This window comes from Poecilia mexicana, unplaced genomic scaffold (assembly GCF_051168715.1).
Source record: "Poecilia mexicana isolate PSO_F unplaced genomic scaffold, ASM5116871v1 scaffold_16, whole genome shotgun sequence".
In the NCBI taxonomy this organism is placed as follows: Eukaryota; Metazoa; Chordata; class Actinopteri; order Cyprinodontiformes; family Poeciliidae; genus Poecilia; species Poecilia mexicana.
The window spans coordinates 28645851-28666478 of NW_028263385.1; the positions used below are offsets into that span (position 1 = coordinate 28645851).

At 39.2% G+C, this 20628-nt stretch overlaps 1 protein-coding gene across 3 annotated transcripts in view; it reads left to right on the forward strand.

Moving 5' to 3' along the window:
- The first annotated feature begins 3431 nt into the window (after nucleotides 1-3431).
- Nucleotides 3432-20628, forward strand: part of oxr1a (oxidation resistance 1a) — a 164479-nt gene continuing 147282 nt past the window's right edge. For 2 of the 3 annotated variants that reach the window (XM_088014308.1, XM_088014307.1), the window contains exons 1-2: nucleotides 3437-3583; nucleotides 18082-18167. In XM_088014308.1, coding sequence (XP_087870434.1) covers nucleotides 18151-18167 — 17 coding nt within the window. In that variant the 5' untranslated portion in view covers nucleotides 3437-3583; nucleotides 18082-18150. Of the gene's footprint in view, nucleotides 3584-18081; nucleotides 18168-20628 lie in introns of all 3 variants that reach the window. The other variant, XM_088014305.1, reaches the window with a different exon arrangement.

Consider the following 20628-nt stretch of genomic DNA (forward strand, 5'->3'; position numbering starts at 1 on the left):
ACAATTAACCTGTTCACTGCTGACAACATTAAGGGAATACTATCGGAAGACCTACAATGATCTCCTCTTTTGGTTGAAGCTAAGAAAATACCCCAGACCTGGTGTTTTGTTTGTTGTTTTTTTTGTCAGACTTTTTTTTTTTAAATCTCTTTCACCTCAGTTTACACGTCTACTGCTCTCTGTTCCATCAAAATCATTCGCAGAGGCGAAACTCTGGGAATGTTCCAAAGTTTCCTCCAGAAAACTCGTGAAGCCCGGTGGTTGGGTGCTAGGGCAGTCATTCATGCAGCGGCCCGTCGTGTTTTTGAATTAAAACATTTTTAAATTTGACAGGAAATTTTAAAATATCACTTGATTATTATGTGTTAATGAAAAATTGGAAGATTAATACCTGGACATCAACTGTGAAGTCTTAAAAAATGCAAACATTTTAAAAGGACTTAAATAAATAAGTAATACTTAGCCTGGTGGGGTCACAAGTAAAGCCTGGTGGCCTGCCAGGCTTATAATTAATTTGGGGAAACCCTGAAATCTCTTATGGTAAAAATGGGAAAATATCGAAGGTAGTGCGCCCCCTTAGATCCATTTCCCTCATTGATCTTGCTGTCAGGTTGGTGTGTCATGGTCTGTAGGTGTTTGGACTTTTAGTTTCATTTGTGCTTCTGATTTGAAGAGCATTCATTTGAGTTTATCACTTGAATTAGTTCAGCTAATCTCATTGTTTTTATTTTGTTAGATTAGTTATTATTTTGTTTACTGTTCAGGTTTCCAGTCCCCCTTCATTTTTTTTTTTTGCTTCACCTTCAGTCGGCCATTCTGCTCCTGTTCCCAGCTGTTAATCATTTTTCCTCGTTTGCCTCCACCTGCTCCCTTCCCCAGCTGTATCCCCTCACCTGTCTTTAGCTCTTCTGGTCCCTTTGTCTTTTCCATCTCTCCCTCAGTATTTAAGCTCCTCTTCCTCTTTCATTCCCTGCTGGATCCTCCGTTTTACTTCCCGTTACTCCGTGGTTCCTGGTCCCTGTTCGGTCCCTGATTCCCAGTTGTTCTCTTCTCTGCAGGTGTACCTCACCTGGATCCTTCTTCATTTTTTACGTTTTCATCTTTCCTTCAATGCAGATGGAACAGACCTATCTGTTTGCAGTGTTTAAATCAATAATACTAAAAAAAGAAAGAAAGAAAAAAAAAACACAAGCGCAGATGACAGCAAAACTCCAGTACCTAAAGTTTGTGACAAAATCAGAATATTTGAAACAATCTGCCAACATCAACCAGGTATTTAGCAAGAGTGGTGAACCTGCTGCATTCTAACCTAATCTGTTTCCAGGTTTGGTTATCTTCTTTCTTTCTGAACTAGATCATGATGACATTTTCAGGTTGGTGGCAACTGACACTAATCAAAAGACGTGTTTTCATTTTCTTGGAGCACAGCAGGTTATGTTTAACTTTATGAAATAGTTATAATAATTGAGGCTGTCTCGTCAAGGGATGCCTGGTGAGTTTTGTTGTTAAAGTCTCTTCAGTAAAAACAGTTGGAGTGAAAATGACTGGCGAGACATTTCAGCAGAACTGAGCCCATCACAGGTGACGTGTTCCCAGGAGCCATGCCAGTGTGTCAGCATGTGCTAAAATAAGAACGCAGCCATCACTGATATTCCTGAGATTTCCATACAGCGGTGAGGTATAGCACTTGACTCAAATAAAACATCAGGCTACTGAGTTTCCACATAATTCAAAAGTCAAAAGCAGAACTCTGAACATATTGGTAACACAGTTTTAATGTTTTATATTGTGATGAGATGAAGCAAAGGATGGAAATTATTTCTCACTTTTTTTGTTCTCTTTTTACTGATAATCCCAATATTTTCCAGTCTGGTGAGAATTTGGAGCTTTAATTGGACGATGTGACTATACTGCACTGAAGATTTAGCTTAATAAATACAACATGGTTTCATAGTGAAAAGAGCTTAAGTCATTTTAGATAGGAAATATCTATCTAAAATGACATGCAATAACTTCAGTTAGAAACAGTTTATTTTTACCAAATCCAGCTGAAAAGCATATCAGATATATGCTAAAGTATCAAGAACTATTAAACTATTAAGTATTAAAGTCTAACAGGTGTTAGAGTGTAAATTGTCTGGGGCAGTAGTACATTACTCACACTTCTTCTTTTATTGATAGAAAGTCATGAAAAGTCACGCTTTGTGTGCAACAAGTCATGTAAAGCCCAATATAAGGGCAAATATATGGAGGAATATTCTTTTGTCTAAAATCAAAAGTGTTGATGGTGAGATGGACAGATCTAAATACTGAAGAAGAAAACCTGTTAAAGGGATGAAAAGACTTGAGTGAAGCAAACCAGATGTAGTAGGCTCAAGGAAGAGGTGTAAATTAAAACATATTCATGTTTTAAAATGATCCAGTCAAGACCCAAACCTAAATCCTATTGAAAATCTTTTTTTTATCAGAAATAAAAATTGCAGAGTTGTTGTGGATGGTGATCTCCAGTAGCAGTCAGTCTTCCAATGAATCAGAAGAGGCCTCTGCCTGAAGACTGATGCTTTATGACAGTTTCCTGGCATGCTAACAGCTCAGTATTCCTGCAGCAGAGTCCATATTGCACATCAGTTGCTGGGAAGAACTGTTAACCTACCTATTTTGCTTTTGCCACTCCTTTTTAAATCTCTGGCTGTAGAAAGCCAGGAAAAGGAGATGTTGGGGAGGGAGATCTGATCCTTGCCTATTGTGATCGACTGAAAAGTCCTTTTTAACTCCTCTGGGATTTGGGGTCAAAATTCAAGTATGAGCTTCTGAAATGCAAATAAATTATTCCTAGTGTAAAAACAGTTGAACTATGGTTATTGACTATAATAACTGTTCAAAAGTTAAAATAAATAAATACCTGAGCAAAAATCCTTCCAGCATGCAAAACCAGAAGGAATAGTTGTCTAAACATGTAATGCCTCAACCAAAAAAAAAAGAGCACAAAAAGTCAAAGGAAATATGTCAGAATAATCCCTGAAATGTTGTTTGCATGCTAAAAATTAATTGAGCAGAACAGAATGTGACCATTAGCACATCTTAGCTCATTTTACAGGCAGAACAGCAGGTGGAAATAAAATATATTTGCAGTGATTTTGTGTCGGCATCACCTTAAAACAAAAAAGATGTGACAAATTGTACTCCGATGTGAATGACTGGGCTCATCAACATGGACTCTGCCTCTGGTTTTGAGCATACAAGCTCCATTAGCGTCTGTTCCTCCTCTGCAGGCTCTGCTTGAGCCCCGTCCTTGCTGCTGTTAACATCCCAGGATGACAGCTCTTCTTCCCCCCCGGCCTTGCTGGGACCTTCCGCTTGGTACGGTCCGCTCCTCCCCTCTCCTACGTTTCACCGATGGTAGTTTCTATTGGGAGAAGGTCAAATGACTCCGCATGTCTGCCTCTGTGTACATTCCCGCTATGGCACACGCCTGCTGAGGAAACATTTCCACCCACAGGCAGTCAGTCGGCTCCCCTACCCCCTGCCGGGAAGCGTCTCCGAGCATCTCCAACGGGACGTCGCCGTTCCTGGGCTTCGGAAAGTAAGTCATCACGCGCTGGTTCCGAAGCTGCCGGGCTAATGCCGGTAATTATTAGCATTTTTTTCTTTCAGGACCGGCCGGTCGTTTCCTTATTAATGTTTAACGTTTGAAAGAGTTACGTTTCCGTGCAGCTGGTGGCCTGTCGGGTTAAAAATAGTTCCAAAAGGGGGATGCAGTGATGCTGCCAGGGCGGCGCAGGTTATTTAAAATTTTTTAATAAAGGGGTTATGCTTTTTTACCTGCTTTGCCTCCCTTTTTTTTGGTTAATTAAATGTACTTTTGCTTCCTGACAGTCAGTTCTCTATGCCAAAGTAAATTAATAAAAAAGTGATTTATGGGGTGCCAGGCGGCTCATTAGTTGATCAAATTCACTACATTCAGAAGGGACGGTCTTCGAGATGGGGGTTCGATTCCCGGAGCCGGACCACTTACAGAATCTTATTCTCTCTCTGCTGTTATTCCTGTCAACTTACTAATGAACAAAAGCCACTAGCACCACAGAAACATTGGAGAACCCAACACCCACCCCAAAACACTGCAGACAAATAAATCATGAATTAAAATAAAGTTATCCTAAACAAATGTGTTTTATTTAAGCAGATGAAATATAGCCAGTTGGCTGATCCTGGTGCATTTGTTAATTAACGTGCATTGTCCCTGCCAAATAAATTAATAATAATAATAATAATAATAATAAAAACATACACTGTGTTCCTATAAGAAGTGTGGAAAGTTCTGCAAAGCTCTGAGGAAGGCAGACTTAATGAAGTGAGTCATCTGAGTGAGGCCAATAGCTCCCCTCCCCTGCAGAGCAGTGTGTAGCTAAGCCTATTACAGCATTGCATAATGCAATAAGGTATAGTCCCATAAGGTGCAGAGTGAGCTGCCTGCAGGGTTCCATAGCTGGAAGCCTCTGTGTGTGTGTGCGTGTGCGTGTGTGTGTGTGTGTGTGTGTGTATATTGTTCAGTTTCCTTTTAATCTCTCATTATACGTCTCTAATAAAATGTCTCAGGCCAAAGACAGGGGTCGAGTTGTTCAGAACTGCACAAGAGGGGAAACTGGATCACTGTTCCCAAAGTCGCTCTGCTGCAACATCCTGCAAGGTAGTTGGCTCAAGGTCAATGAGAAGTTAGAGGTTGATGAAAGTGGAAGGCTCTAAAATAGTGAAGTCACTCTAAAGTGTAATACTTTTGTTTTTTGGAAAAAAATGCAGCTTTGGAAGATGCATCCCTCAGAGACTCACTGAGGTTCTGTGGTTGATCTCCATTTGCTGGCCCACCTGTTGATTTTTGCTGTCTGTGATGTGAACATAAAAATACCGAATGGTGCCTACATATAAAGCCAGGTCACAAAGAGTTATAGCATGCAATCTCTTTTATCCATACATCCATCCATCAAGAGGAACCAGTTGAGGTGGCTCAGGCATCTGGTTGGGACGCAACCCTGGTGAGGTGTTCCGGGCGTGTCCCACCGGGAAGAGACTCTGAGGAAGGTCTAGGACCCTCTGGAGGGACTGAGAGTCTTGGCTGGTCTGTGAACACCTCGGGATTCTCTTGGAGGAGTTGGCCCATGTGGCTGGAGAGAAGGAAGTCTGGGTATCTCTGCTTAGGCTGCTGCCTCAGCAACCTGACCCCGGATAAGCGGAAGATAATTTATGGATGTATTTCCAAAAGAATGCCTTCATTTCCAAATCCGGCATGTTCTGTGACAGACAGGATTGGACTTTCCAAAAGGGTAAAACTGAGTCAGATTTCTGCATTATTTCCTGTTTTCTGCTGCTGTCTGTTGTGGCAGCTTGAGTGAGCTAGTGATCCTTAAAGGCTTACAGAAGTCTAGATGCTTACCAGTTTTTGTTTGTACATGATATGCTACATGATGGTGAGGCATTTTCTCCATGGTTGCTAATAACTATATGCCTATACCTTCTTCATAATGCAATATTCAATTTCATCTTACTAATCTCACTTACTTATGAAGTGTATAAACATTAGTCTTTTTACATAGTAAAAAGTATTCGCTGCAAATGGACGGCTGCCAGTCCTGATGATTGATGGCTGCTATCCATCGTGGTCGTCTTTTCTCATCAAAAGGTTAACGATAGATGACGAATTTGCATTCTCGTCCGTTTGCACAGAACGGACCATTTTTAGAGTGAAATCAACTTAATAAAAGCGATATCAGTTTGTTTTCACGTCTGTCCTGGTGGAGTGGGCCATTTTCTTCAGAGCGTGATGAGCAAAGGGTCAAAACAAAAAATTACTTTATTTGGCATTTTGGTTTGATCTCTGCATGGGTCAGGAAGTGGGGACAAGATTTTCTGTTTTTATAAGCAGCAGTTTGTCTGTCTCAGGATGTCATTAAGAATCCAGTTTTCAGTTGCTTCATACACCCTAGTGGTTCCTCTGACTTGACCACGTGACTGAAACTTAAAAATAACTTCTTTACTCTGTGACTGTTTCCACAGTGAAGACTTTTGTTGCTAGTCTGAGCTGGTAGTGGTTGTCAAATGATGCATTTACTGGCCAGGTAAAAGATGGGATGTCTTGAGTTTCTGGTCAGCCGCTCACAGGTCTTGACCGATTAAGCTGAAAATTGTCTGATTCAGGTCACTAGGTGATTTCTTGGTGCACATGAGGTTAATTATGGATCAAATTGGATGCAGGATTGATTGGGAACGTCATTTCATCAGAAAATTGGATGAACAGCCACTTCTTAAAGGTGATTGAGTAATTTTTTTGCATCCTGGAATGACGAACCAAATAACGAAAAGGTAACCATGCATAATGTTTGACTCTTTAACTGGAATAATACACTAATTGTTTCAGCTCCATGAACTTTAGATACACTTGTTGAGTTCTTGTTTGAAATGTCGCAGCTGTAAAGCTTGGAGGTCACACACACATACACACACACAGCTTGAGTAATAGCTCTCTCGATCAAATTATGCATGGTGCCTGTGGCTTTGATTAATCCCTCCTCTTGCCATCATGAATGTATGCTTGCTGTTACCAATTGATTACTGCACACTGCTGATGAAACTCAAGTGAGTTCATGTCATAAAAACGATTTCAAACACGCCATTTTAGAGGGAACAAATTAAATTAGTGTCATAGATTTCCTAATCTATATTTCATGTTCATCTTTTTGATCTTTTTTTCCCCTCAGGTTTGTTTAATAAGCTGAGCTTGTTGAGGTTATCAAACCTCTAGTTGTGTTAAAAGTTCTACAGATGTGTTGGTACAGAAATGTCAAATTACCAACAACAGATCTCACTTTGTAAGAGGGATTTTGAACAAAATAGTTTATGGTTGAGGCATCTGTTTCCTGTTTCTTTTTTTATAACAGTTTTTTAGTGAACATCAAGCCTGCAAAATTAATCAATTAATTGCATTATAAATTTTAAGTTAATTTCATAATTTCCATTCTTATATTTTTTGAAGGGCAATTTTGTTTATGGACATGTAATCCATTTAAAACATTTTTTTTATGGTTTTGGTTGTAAGTTCTTTGTATTTCAGCTTTATTTGTTTTTGGTTGTCCTGTTTTATTTTGCATATATAAAATGTCTTCCAGTTCCAGTATGAACTTTATGAAATTAAAGTTTTTTGGTCTTTGGGAGGGAAAACTTGCACCATGACGGGTCTAGTGAGCACACACTCTCCTTGTGTTCGTTATGGGAAGGTGAGTGAGTCCAAGTGTTCCCTTTTGGGTTTTTGTAGTTTTTGAACACAAAACTCCCCCTAAAATAACACAGAGTTAGCAGTGGTTCTGATTTTTTTTTTTCTTGAATGTTGATGAATACACAGTGGGATTGGATGCATTTGAAATGTATGTCAGACTCTCCTTAGGAGTTATTGCATCAGGAATGAGCAACAGTGTTGATTAAGATCTGCCTCCATCTGTCCGGTTCATCTATAGTTTAAAGAGACACTTTCATTCAAAATTAAATATGTACTGTTATTAGTAAATCATTTATAGATGTTCCATGAAATAAAGGAAAAAAAATGTCCCCATAAAATAAAAAATAAATGTAAAAGAAAATTCATGGGGTGTTTCATAAGTGTTTTCTTTTTATTTTGTGACACTTATTTTGAAAAGCTTCTTTATGTATTTCAGACTGATATTTTTCTCATATATATGTAGCTAACTAGCAAATATGTCCATTTAAAGATGATCAAACTGTTTTGGTTGAAGCAAATATGGCTCTCATAGAGGAAAGAAGTACAAATGCATTTATCTATAAAATGTTGCCTTTAATTCAGACTTTTTTGAAATCATTAACAATTTAATCATTTCACATTAACCCACATCAAAGGAGTTTCAGACTGATATACAGCAACAGGTTCAGTTTTGAAGCTTATTCTTGCATTTAAGATTTTAATCCCCGAAATAAAGGTCCAATTATTTTGCCTGTAATTGTATTATCAATTTTTTTTTTCCTCTAAAAAAAATACTACAGGAAAAAAAAGATGCATAAAAAATTCTGGAAGGATTGCAGTGAGAAACACCATCAGTCATAGTTGAAAGGTTTACCTGACATTAGGGCTGGGACTTGATATTAATAAGCTTATTTGATTAATTACAAAAAAAAATTAAATGGAAGTATTTAATCAACCCGTGGAATATAAACATTTTGTCTTAACAGTATACTGGGGACAGTGTGGAGACGCAAAATGCATATATACGGTGCAGCATTGGAGAGGGCAGATGCAAAGCATGAGTTTATTTACTTGCGTCCTAATTGGAAGTGAAGGGACCAAAATGTTTGTGTCTTTGAAACGAGATGCAGTTTCATAGACCAGACTTCTACAGACCAGAGGTACTTATGCCAAGAAAAGCTTCCAACCAAAAATCCGATGCGCAGGGATCATGGCCGATTTGTTACCTCGCTTCCATCTGGGTGATTTTTTTTTTTTTCACTGCTTTTGTTGGGCTGCCTCTCCATTGTCCCACAGTCTAATCGTGATAATCTCCAAATGGATTTATGGAGAGGATGAACGTCCTTGGCAGTCTTTCCAAAAGAGCAGGCGAAGAATAAGTAAGGTCAGGGGTTGAACTCCGAAGGACGTGACTTACACAGAACTGCGCCTGGTTTCGGTCGGTTACAGCTTTACCTACAAGCAGTAAACAGCTCCGTGGAACTGGTTGGGGGATTAGAGGATTTACAGCACTAAGCTACAGGAACTCAGCCCAGTGACCCCCTGCTCATGTCTCCTCCTCCTCCCTTGTAACAATCCACTCTCTTCTTTTGGCTCCAGGGTGAGCCATGTGACCAAAAACAGAGTTCATATGGGTGGGATAAAGAAAGTTGGAGACAGCCTTTGGAGCGTTCATAGATTGATTTAATCTTTTCTCCCTTCGATCTAGTTTGACAGTTTTGAGTCTAGAGTTTTGCCATTTGTCCACAAATCTCTAGATTTCCTGCAGCGTGACACAGAATCTCACATCCCTTGTGTTAATTTGTCGATAAAGGGACAGTGCAATCACGTACGTCTGAAACCCACGATGGGAAGACGGTGGAGCTGTCAGCATCAGACTACAATCTGATTTGGCCCCATCAGCAAAGTTGAGCAAGCGCTGCCTTTAGTTCCACTTGGAGACAGCCTGGAAGCTAATTGAATCCCAGCAAGGGGACGGAGGTCATTGTTGACTGACACTCCACGGGGCGTTTGTCTCCGTCAGCCTAATATCACACTGTGAAGTGACTCAGCAGAGAGCGAGTCCTCAACCCGGCCGGCCACGCGCCTTTAACTCAAACTGACAGTGCTCCAGCTCCCGTACATACCTTGCCACCAGCAGCTCTGCTAGAAAGCTGCAGTTTTTCTTTTGGTTATTCAGCTGTTGTCATCATGGGCAGCTGACATCAACCCCCAAAGACTGAAGTGGAAAAGCAAGCAGTTCATGCTCCGTAATTCTTTGAACAGGGTCTCAATGGCTCTCTCGTCCACATCGTCGGGTCTTGTAAGTTGCTAAATCTGATTCCTGATGGTTTTGCTAGCTGGAGAACAAATTAGCTCCTTGGATTACATTGTTGTTTGATTTTTAAAAAAAGATGATTATTGTTTGTTTAATCTGATAATTGCTTAAATTGGAATTACGAAAAGAAATTTGCTTAATGGAAACTCGCCAATTTAAAAAAACTCATGTTTTGCAGTGAAAATGTTTGTGCTGGGAGGAGGTGGTTTATTGGCTGTATCGAAAATAGTGTATTTCGAAATTTTTAGACGAAGACAACGGTAAGTGGTAGGATGATGGTTAGAAATGTTTTTTAATGTCTTATCCTGTGAGCAAACTTAGTCTTGTATGATTTTAATTGCACTTTTTATTCAGTGGAAACACTGCTCTTGCAAAATTGTGTTTTTTAGACAACTGCGGAGTATTGGCATTTAGAGTGGAAATGCACCCAGTGTTCTTCCTCGTCTTAGTATTAAGAAAGTATCAAATGGCTAAACCTTTCATACTTACTGTTAATTTTATCAACATTTTGTGTTTTTAAACTTCGAAAAAGGCTATAAGCAGCAAGAACAGAGAGATTGGTTCCTTTTTCTGCATGTGGTAAGGAAAGGAGCACAGCTATAAGTTAGGAAGTTGTGAGAGGGCCCATCCAATGCAGCATACATTACTGTAGGACTCATGCCAGCTTCACTTTTCTGATCAATCGCACAATAGTTGTAGGACACTACTACGCCAGTTCTGGCCAGATTGTGGGTGAAGAACAAGCTGCAAGAACAGAGCGTCTATTTTCTTTTCTGTGCACAGACCTTAACTCACCTTTTTCAGGAGGATAACAATAGGTTCTGATTCTGAATTTATTCTACTGGAACAAATATCTTTTGATGATGTGTAGCAAAGAATGCTTGCCTGATTTCATTGATGAATTGCTCACTACACTTATGATACCTGTGGAAGAGTCGTGTCATTGATTTAGGGTGTAATGGATCATTTCCAATATGGATCTGTGAGGTAAACAACACAGTCCATTTTAAAGGTGCCTGCAGTACCACCGTTTCAGAGAAATTAGTTGCCACAAATTAATTTCATTGCATTCTCTAAAAGTCTGAGAATCAGACTTGTTTTTAAAAGGGGAAACAAAACATGTAGAGCAGCAGGTCCAGTGGACCACGAGTCTACGTTTCACTAGAGTTTGGTTAAAACTAGGGCTGAGACTTTAAAAGGGCAGTATTGTGTAAAACTGACTTTTGTTAGCTCTACATTATGTTATGTTATTCCCTCATCAAAAACATACCTGCAGTATTTCTTTGATTCTTTCCTGCATGTTTGAAAAATCCTTTAATCTCCTCTGGCATTCAGCTGTGCAAAATGTCTGGGTGGATCTAGCTCCGCCCTGGAGGATAAAGCTCCTCCTGGAGCTGCGGTTTCAAAACTTCCTAGCTTCCGCATTACAGAGCAGCCATCCCCTGCGACTGCCCCACTCAGCTCCTTCAGACTAGCCAGCAGCAATTAGCAAACACCTGCTGCAACTGCGCATCTGTGGTGCTAATTATACAGGCTTTTCAGTCTAACACTCTGAAAACATTGTCAAAGGGTTAATAGTGGAGCGATGTTGTGATGACTTCCTGAAGTGTCAGAAAGAGCAAGTTTCTTAGAGACAGAGGCTCGATTTCAAGCTGCTAAATTATGAAATCAATATTATGATATCTTCTTAACAACTAATGTAGTTACTTGATTGTGGTATAAAAAGGCTCTATACTTCCCCTTTAAAACTAGGGCCAGGACTTTAATGTGTTAATTTTGATTAATTAATTACATAGTTAAATTAATTAGTAACACATTAAAGAATTAAATACAATACATTTTTTTAAAATTAATTTCAGTTAAAATTTCCAGCCGGAACCATTGTGTAAGCTAGTTTCCGGTATGCTTGCAAATTCAATGCACAAGTAAAATCTGTTAACAACAAATTATTAAAAAAAAATTGTAAAATTTGAAAAATTAACTTTAACATGAAGTTTTTATCTGATGCCATTTAGATCTACAACCGACATCTTAAAGTTAAAGTCAGTATATCGCCATCGCTGCGAGTCGATGTGTGCATGCTAAATTCCGGCAGCCATTGTAGAAAGTTTTATTTGCTCGCAAAAGGGACTCTGATGCATTTCCATCCTAGAATGCATGAACCAACCTTGCATGGCTGGTTTTCTCCTGGAAGACCAGATGGGATGCCCTCAGGAAGATAACAGGCAGCCCCAATAGCCCAACGCAAATCTGAGAGTCAGAAATGACAGAGGGGGGCTCATTCCTAATTGACTGATCATTACCATAATGGCATTGTGTTTCCTGCCAGGCTGTTGTGACCCTTATTGGCTCAGGAAATGGACCGCAATAAGGGTTGGCAAGAGCCATCAGATATAGGCGAGGGTATGAATGGAGGAGAGAGGGGCGACTGGGGGATCTGAGAGGGGAGAAACGTGAGCAGTGGAGAGGTGCAGCTGACGGGATGGACGAGGGACAGCAGAGAGGAACAGAAGGGAAGATGAGTCATATCACTGCAGCAAACCAGGCCCTGATTGAGATGTGAACACAGAACCTGCACGAAGACTTTTAGGTTTAGATTTGTCTTGGCAAATACTCTGCAGTTTCATCCCTGATGGAGGAGTTTGTGCTGAGCTCCAATAATAAAATGTTCTTGCCTATATGTCTCTCCAGAAAATGAAAAGGCTACATCATCCTGTTTATGAATAGAGCAGAGTTGTTGTTTTTTATGAGTTAAACTCTAAAGGTGGGTGGACCTGCATTGCCTAAAAATACCCAGCCTTGCCTGCCGTATACATGTGGCCTTTACTTGCCTTTTTTGTTCTGCTGCTCTTCCTTTGTAACAGTTTCCACTCTAACTTCCTGCTGGGCCAGCTAATCCTGCCACAAATCGATTCTCTTCCTCTGTTGCTCCATCTGCTTTCTTCATCCATGAGTCCCGGCTCATCTTCATTCACATTGTTGGCTTCTTTAGATTAATGAAGCTCAACTCATGGAGCATTACTGTTTACATCTGGAAAGATGGAACATGAGGGCATGCTGAACATTGTATGTTAATGTAAATATTTTAAATGACAAAGAAAACAGGATTGCATAGGGATACACTGATATGAAAATTTGTGTCTATGAATATCCAGTGTTAATATTGCTTAGAGTTGATAACCGATCACCATCACATGACCAGCCTCCTTCCCCTCCCCTACAGAAACAAATGGCAACAAGATATTTGCTGTCAATTTCAGCCCAGTTTTACTTATCGGTCCGACACCGAAATGTTACCAAAAAAAAAAAAAAGCCTATCGTCCGATGCCGATGTTTTGTTTACTTGATTGTTATATGATGGACCACCATAAGGTTTTCTCCCTAGTTTAAAGTCTTTCACAGTTTCTCATCTGACTAACGCAAAGGTGGGCAATAATCACGGAATGTTTATTGTAAGAATTTTAATTTGTCGTCATGATAAATTTGAATTTACGATGTTGAATAAAGAAACAAAACTGGTGATATCATTGGAAATGTTTTTACTATTTTCTCCACTGATCCATGAGAGCATCAATAAATGTCAGTAAGTTTGAAAATATAATTAAATGCAGTAACCCGTTGCATTTTATTGAGATAAATCACACTTCTTTAAGTAACTGTTGTCCTGATTTTAAATGGGAATGTCAAGAATAGGCCTGTCACAATAAGGAATAAATCAATTAATCACATGATGAATTAAAACAAACTTGATTTCCATTTGTCTAATTTTATAATTTTTCTCTTTTCTTTCCATTTCTACCAAAAACTGGATGACTTCAGTTGGCTTTGGTCTAAACTAGCCATTTTTTTTTTAAAGACAATTTTGTTAACAGAGACTTTGATTAATTTTATTTGTTGTTTTTGTTGTTTTGTTTATTAATTTAGGAAACTTAAATGTCTTCCAGATCCATTTATTAGAATATTAATTATTTCTGAGAATTTAAAGTTTGTTTATCCTTCAGAATGCGTTCTTGCATTATTATGCCATTATATTACCTGAAAATGGTCTCAAAACAACAATATTATTATTTATCGCAGTAACTTCTGAGACGATTTATTGTCCAACAAAATTAGTTTTTGTGATGGGCCTCGTCAAGAACATCATTTGTTTGGAGTTGTGATTGCTGTGACTGCAGGGCATAGAGTCGTACAGTTACCTAAAAAGAAGTGGTAAATAATTTTTGTTAAATCATAATTTTTATCGCTATCATAATAGTACCACAAAATATAGTAAAAGCATTCTGAGTCCACATTGCTCACCTGTCCTCCCCATGCTTACTGTGACTTCAAGAAAATTGGACTTTCTTTAAGCAATGACTTATTGCACTGCAGGAAAAATACATCATTACAAGTCGGTTGGTCACATCAGAGCTTTCTAGTGCATACCACAAAGTATATCTCTGACATCTTTGAACGGAAATGTTGTCCTAAACACCGGCGGTACCTGCGGATCTTCTGCTAGTCTGAGGGATTCGCATCGGTCCATTACACGCTCGAATGCTGATGGTGTTTGTCAGCACGCTCTGCACGGCCAGAGACAATTAAGCTGAACCACAAGGTTGATTTAATGAAGCTTGACAGGAAAAACATCCTCAAACAAGTTTTGCCTTTGAGATGGAAGCAGACAAGAGTCGATGCTGCCACGGGGGGTGAGCATGACTGCTGAGTACTGATGGAGTTAAAAGACAGGTGAACAGAACTAACAGAATGTTTCTTTGATAAAGCCAATATCTTCTTTTCCTGAGGCTTCCCAAGACAAGTCAGAAGGAAGGGCAGAAGGAAGTATTTATTCCCTCCAGCTGGAGGGAAGCATTTTTGGAACAGATTGTTAACCCTTTTGGTTCAGATGAGCAGCAGGCCTACTCTGTGTTCCTCGCCCTATCTCTACATCCAAGTTCGGCAGCATTACCAGGAAGCTGACTTCAATCACTCTCATCTTATTGTTTCCCACGTGATCCTGACAGTAAGGTGAGGGTTGGAATGCAGGAAGACTGGTTAATCAAGAGCTTTGACAGAGCCAGCTCTATGAGAAGGCTAAAGTTTAAGGATGCAGTGATCCACTTTTTTCACTTCCAATACCGAGACCTAAGGTTTAGCATCGGCCGATTCCGATTCAGAAAAACGGCGCTGGATTGACTTAAAATGTTTCTTTTTTTAAAAACAAAGACATAAATGTATTGAATTTCAAACTTATTTGATAACTCTGCACCAGTACAGCACACTGAAATACACCAGTAGATTGACACGCTTGGTCAGACATGTAAAAACAACACAACTTTAATCTGTTCAGTATAACAGCTTGTTTGGCTTGTTCTCTGGGCATTCAGCAGGTCTCCTGCAAAATATGTGAGGCATGAACTCAAGTCAAGGTTAAAGGGGCGGTATTATGTAAAATCAAACTTTTCTGTGCTTTATATCATTCATAATGTTAAAACTAAAAACATACCGGGAATGTTGTTTTGATTCCTTCATGCACATTTGAGAAATCGTTTTATAATCTCCCCTGGCAGCCGTTCTGTCTGCAGAAACGAGTGGCGTAACCAAGCGCTGCTTTTTGCACAAAGCTCCTTTCAGAGCACTCCCTCCTCTGTGACTTCCTCACTCTGCTCCCCTAGACTAGCCAGAACCTATTAGCAAACATCTGGTGAAACTGTGCATATCCTGAGTTTATTATAGGAGCTACTTCTCAGTGCAGTGCTGGTGAAAATGTTAAAGGGTTAATGGAGCAGCCATGTTGTGAGCACTTTCTGAAGGCTGAGCTTCAGAAAGAGCAGGAGCTTCTTAAGGAGACAGAGGCCCAATTTTAAGTTGTTAAATCGCAGAGTCAAATTTATCTTTTTTGTTTGATATATGCAGAATTTCATTAGAATTGAAATTGCGCTATAAAATGGTAGTATATGCCTGGATATACGTAATACTGCACATTTAAAACTGGAAAGTAATTTTCACAACAATTGAAAACCATTCCTTTGCAATACTACTGCTAATTTTTATGTTTTACATTTTTTGTTGTTGGTGTTCATAGTGTGAATGTTCTGTAAAGTCTCATATCCAGCCAGATACTGCTATTAAACAGTAACATTGAGCTAATGCTAATGATATTTGATATTAGAATCATTCAGTGCTATCCTGTAGAACAAAAAAATAAAGAAATTAGTTCTTTTTACAATAATTTTTCTTGAAAAAGATCCAATAAATCAAGAAAACTGAATCAATGTTAGACTAACAGATTCAGCTCATTTGTGAACCTCTTGTTGTAGTCAAACCTTTCTGATTGTCTCATCCAAATATCTGTTGTCTGACCACAGAGACGGGTGCTAGGTTTTCTTATATAATGCTACGTTTCTTTGAATGCAGTATTTTCATTTTGCTTGCCTCCTGTGCCGTCTCTTTTATAGCCAGCCTTGAATTAACCCCTGTGATTCCTGTCGGCGTGCTGACAGGATGTCATGTTGAAATCTGACTGAAATTGTTGAAACTGAAGGTGGTGTGGGGGAAAGGAACACTAGATTACACGAGTAGCTTTTGTTTTCCTCAGCAGCTTGTCGGGTGTATCCCTGTCGGAGCTTGATTGGCAGCTGAAAGCTGGCTGAGTCCCAGCCGGGAAAAAAAGAGACAAAGTAAACAAACATGCTGAGGCGGTTGGACGGAGAGAAACCGAACACAGCAGCGCCTTAACGGTGGAAATAAAGGGAAATGTGAATGTGTTTACATGTTGGTCATGTGGCAGAGCAGTTTTATCTGCTAAGACAATATTTTAAATTCTGGTTTTCAATGATTAGTTTTGATTCCTTACATCAATTTTACAATCACTTCACTCACAGGGCATATCTTATTCCTCTACCTATCTTACACTCAAAACCTGATTGTTGTTTTTTTTGTTTGTTTTTAAGCCATTTTTATAAGAATTTTCACAATAAAGGGAAGTCGGGGTAAATTAGTTGACTGACCTTTTCAAAACTATTGTCTTTAATTACTGTCAGTAGGTCTAAATCCAAAAAACTGAATTTGACAATATTTCTGTTGATTGATTTCTTGTATATCTAAAAGGATTTTTAGATATCATCTTTCTTTGTTTGAATTTAAAACCATTAGTGGACATTTCTGTGGACAGTGCTGTTTTCTAAACTGCATGTTGCTAGATTAGGCAGTTTTAATAAATGATTGATGATGATTACAAACATCTTTAAGAAAAATGCCAAACTCTAAATTGTCAGTTTTCTTAGTTTGTAAGAGCAAAAGGTCTGGAGATGACTTGGCTTCCACTTTTAAACAAATCTGAAGAGGAGGCAGTTAGACTGTTAGACTGTTGTTTCATTCATTCATTCATTTAGTTCATACCATGACCTACTATTGCTGAGTTCCCTTACAACCTCTTAGTTTTATACAGTTGAGGCCACAATTATTCATAATCTTGACAGATTTAAAATGTTCATTTAAGAGAGTTGCTACTATTTGGAAATGAGATGGATATCTCTCAAAAGACTACAAACCATAAAAGTCAATTTGGGGAAAAAAAAAAAAAACACTTAATTGCTGACCTTTTTTTTTTTTTTTTTTTTTTTTTTCTTTGCATGTTTTCTGTTACTTTTGAATATTTGATGATGGTAGGCCTCCATACCATAACCCTAGTCTTTATCTCCCACCACAGATTCTCTGTGAGTACAGTCTTTTCCACCTTTTTCTCCCTCTGACACTAAGTCAACCAAACCCACCATATTGTTTGACTTAAGCTAACAAACAATCATGCTAGCTGTTAGCCTTCCAGCACAGTGAGGATTTCTTCCCTTTTAACGTCAGAACTAGGCATAAAAAAGCCAAAGTATGTACTGCGTACAATGTATGTAGAATAATTGATGCTGGATATTTCATACACTCTTGTGGTGAGATGGTGTGGGACACATCTCACTTTTGGGATGAGAGACTGGCGGCGCTTCAGTTCCATCTCTGCCCCTCTACTCATCTCATTACCGACAGCAGAGGGTGAGAAGTGAGGCCCGTGTAGACCTCTGCATTAATTATTGAATCCTATCTTCTTTTACCTCAGCTCCTCCTCCACGCTCCCTGATAACCTTTACATAAAAGAGCAGAGATGAAAAACGGCAAACAGATCGTTTGTCGTTTGTGGAATTTCAACCCTTCCGGAGGACGCGCTGCTAACCCAACCTGCCTGACATGTTTGCCTGCTCAGACAGACATGCAGCCTCCCCATTTTTAAATTACATTTTTATTGTTCCAGTTGAGCTTCATGCCCAATTAAGCCCATTCAGTTATAAATGGTGCGGTGAAGTAAGGCAAATGATTATTAAAAATGCCATTCGACTCCATTCAGTCTGAGGCCGGCTAACCAAAGCTGCGAAGGTCACCGTGGCCCAGGCTTTTAGACAACTTGAGGGCGACTGAACATCTCCCCCAATGCCCATCTTTCCTCTGACCCCTTGCCTTTATGCTGACTGTTTGTGTGTGTGTTTGCTTTCTGCAGATTTGAAAAGGCAACATCAAACCTCGACCTCCCGAAGCCCCCTAGCAAAAGAAAGAAGACGCTGCCAAGATGTTCAGCACCAAAAGGTCAGCACGATGTCACTTTGGATCAATTCTTGTGTACGGATGATGAAAAAACATCAAATAAAATAAAGCTCAGCAGAGATATTTGGGAATTAGAAAGATGAACACGGTAGTGGCTGATATTTCAGCATGACAGACATACAAGTTAAGGAGTCTGTGGTGGTAAACATAAGTGTAAATATGGTCCTTGAACCTTTGCAGGAATCCTTGGTTGGCCGCTGAACACTCCTGTGCATTTTTAATGTGGCCCATGGTTGCATACAGTCCGCATGAATGATTCATCAGTTTGGCTTTTCTTATTTGACTGCAAGCCGCAAACGGTCACATTGTGTTAGTAGAGCTTATTCAACATGGACTGAAGGAGCCCCCCCAAAAAAGTCCATGTTCAACTTTGCCCAGTGGGTTTCCAAGAACCAGAAGTTGTGTAAACATGTGGACTTTTGTAGTAAAATAAAAGCTCACAACAGAACATAAAAACATATTACCTTTTTGTTAAACTGTCCCACAATTTCATTTACAACATTTTTATTTAAAGGTAAAATCTGTATCGTAGTTTTGTAAGCTATTTTAAAATATGGCACAGAATAATGGGAAAACACAAAACGGTTATTTTTGTTTTATATCTTAATTTGTGATTTTCAAAAATGAAAAAGTATATTTGCTAAATTATGGATTAATCCTATGATTGTCACTGATGTAGCTGTCCTATTGAGAAGAAAATTTCATGCTTTAAAATAAGCGACCAGGGTTTTTGTGGCAACTTGCGAATTTATCTTTTAATTTTACTTCTTTTTTTACTTCAACAGTAAAAAAATCCAAACAGGACACAATGTTCTCACATTCTTTACCGATAAAAAGGTACAAATTTAGTAAAATTGTTAAAATAGTTTTTTGGAGGCAGATGTTTCCGTACTAGTTTAATGTTGTTTACTCCTTTAACTTACTGTGTTTTTTTCCCTCCACTCTTTACTAACCTTGAGGAGATATGTGGTCGTGTAAAGTCACAACACCCGTGCTCTGAAAAATAAGATGTCGTGTTTGATTTTTTTTTTCCCAGCTCAGATCTGTGATTAAAGCTGCAGCATGTAACTTTTCCAAGCATATGTTTTTTTTCCATATTTACTGAAAATGTCACTATGACAGTAAAAGAAATGCACCACACCCAACCAAAAACCACCAATAAGAACCAGGAGGAATGTGTTGGCGCTGTCAATCAGTCTCGTGTACGTGATCTAAATGTGCTAATGGTGGAAAAACAACCACCATTAGTTTATCCGCTCTCATCGGAGGCTGTGCTTGCTAGCATTAGCATTCGTAGCAGGCTGTATTGTGAACCAGCTGTAGCTTAAGAGCAAGGGGAAGGGTTGTAAACATGAGTGATTTACAGTGCTAAGACCCTCCTCTTGGCTCTGTTTGTTTCTGACTGAGTGGTGTATTTCTGCAGTTGGAACTGGGAGAAGGAAGACTGTAGATATTAGCTTCTGTGCTAATGCTAAGATGATTTCCATCTTCAATCAACGTTTCAGAACTTGGTGTTAGGATCTTGGTTTTCATTTTCACTTCTCACACAGATCCCTCCAACTTTTCCCACCCATGCTCTGTAAATATTTGATTTACTTTCGAAGTTACCTGTGGACTGGTACCGTATTGATTCCTCATTCTTTCAGCGTTGCACTTTTCAAAGTAACCCACCAAGTTCAGCACTTGGGTCAGCATTAAAACTTTGCTGCTGTATATACAGTTAAAGAGTTTCCACAGGGAAACTTAAACGTATAATAATGTGATGTTGTCCCAAAGCTGCATCCATTTGGCCGCCTGACGCTGCTGCTGCTGCGTGTAATCATCACCATACAGTGTGTGCGGAGATGATTAAACTATGCCGGGCCTCCGTCTTTGGAGAGCTGCGTCAGCGCGGTCGATGACACAGATACGCTCAGAATGACAGTGTTCAGCTGCCATTTTTTAAAATTCAAACGTTGAAAAGCCTGCCTCACTTTTTTCTTCTTTTTTTTTTTGCTGATCAAGACACGAAGTGACACAGGAAATCTGTCATCCACAGATTGCTATGCAGCGGATTTTAAATAAGACCTCTTCTTTTTATCGTTCCCTCGAGTCACAACGCTTGCAGGGATTTCAGTGGGAGAATAATTAAAAGTTTTAGTAAAACTGAATGAAATATCTTAATGTTTCTGGCATCTTTAGATTCAGCTTAAAGAAGAGTGTGACTGTTACTCCTCTCTGAGAGGGCGCAGCGTCTCAATGTGGTGGATGAGTTGAGCGTTCAGCTCACTCTGTGATTGATTGCTTATGTCTACGTGTGTTCATCGTAAAGTAGGGCCTCATTAATTCAAGTCTTTAATTCTGGATCAGGACATTTATGACAAGATGGAAAGCAAGTCTGATTTTTTTGTTTTTTCCTCCCAGCTCTATTAAACTGTATATACTGTTGAGTTTATATGAAAGT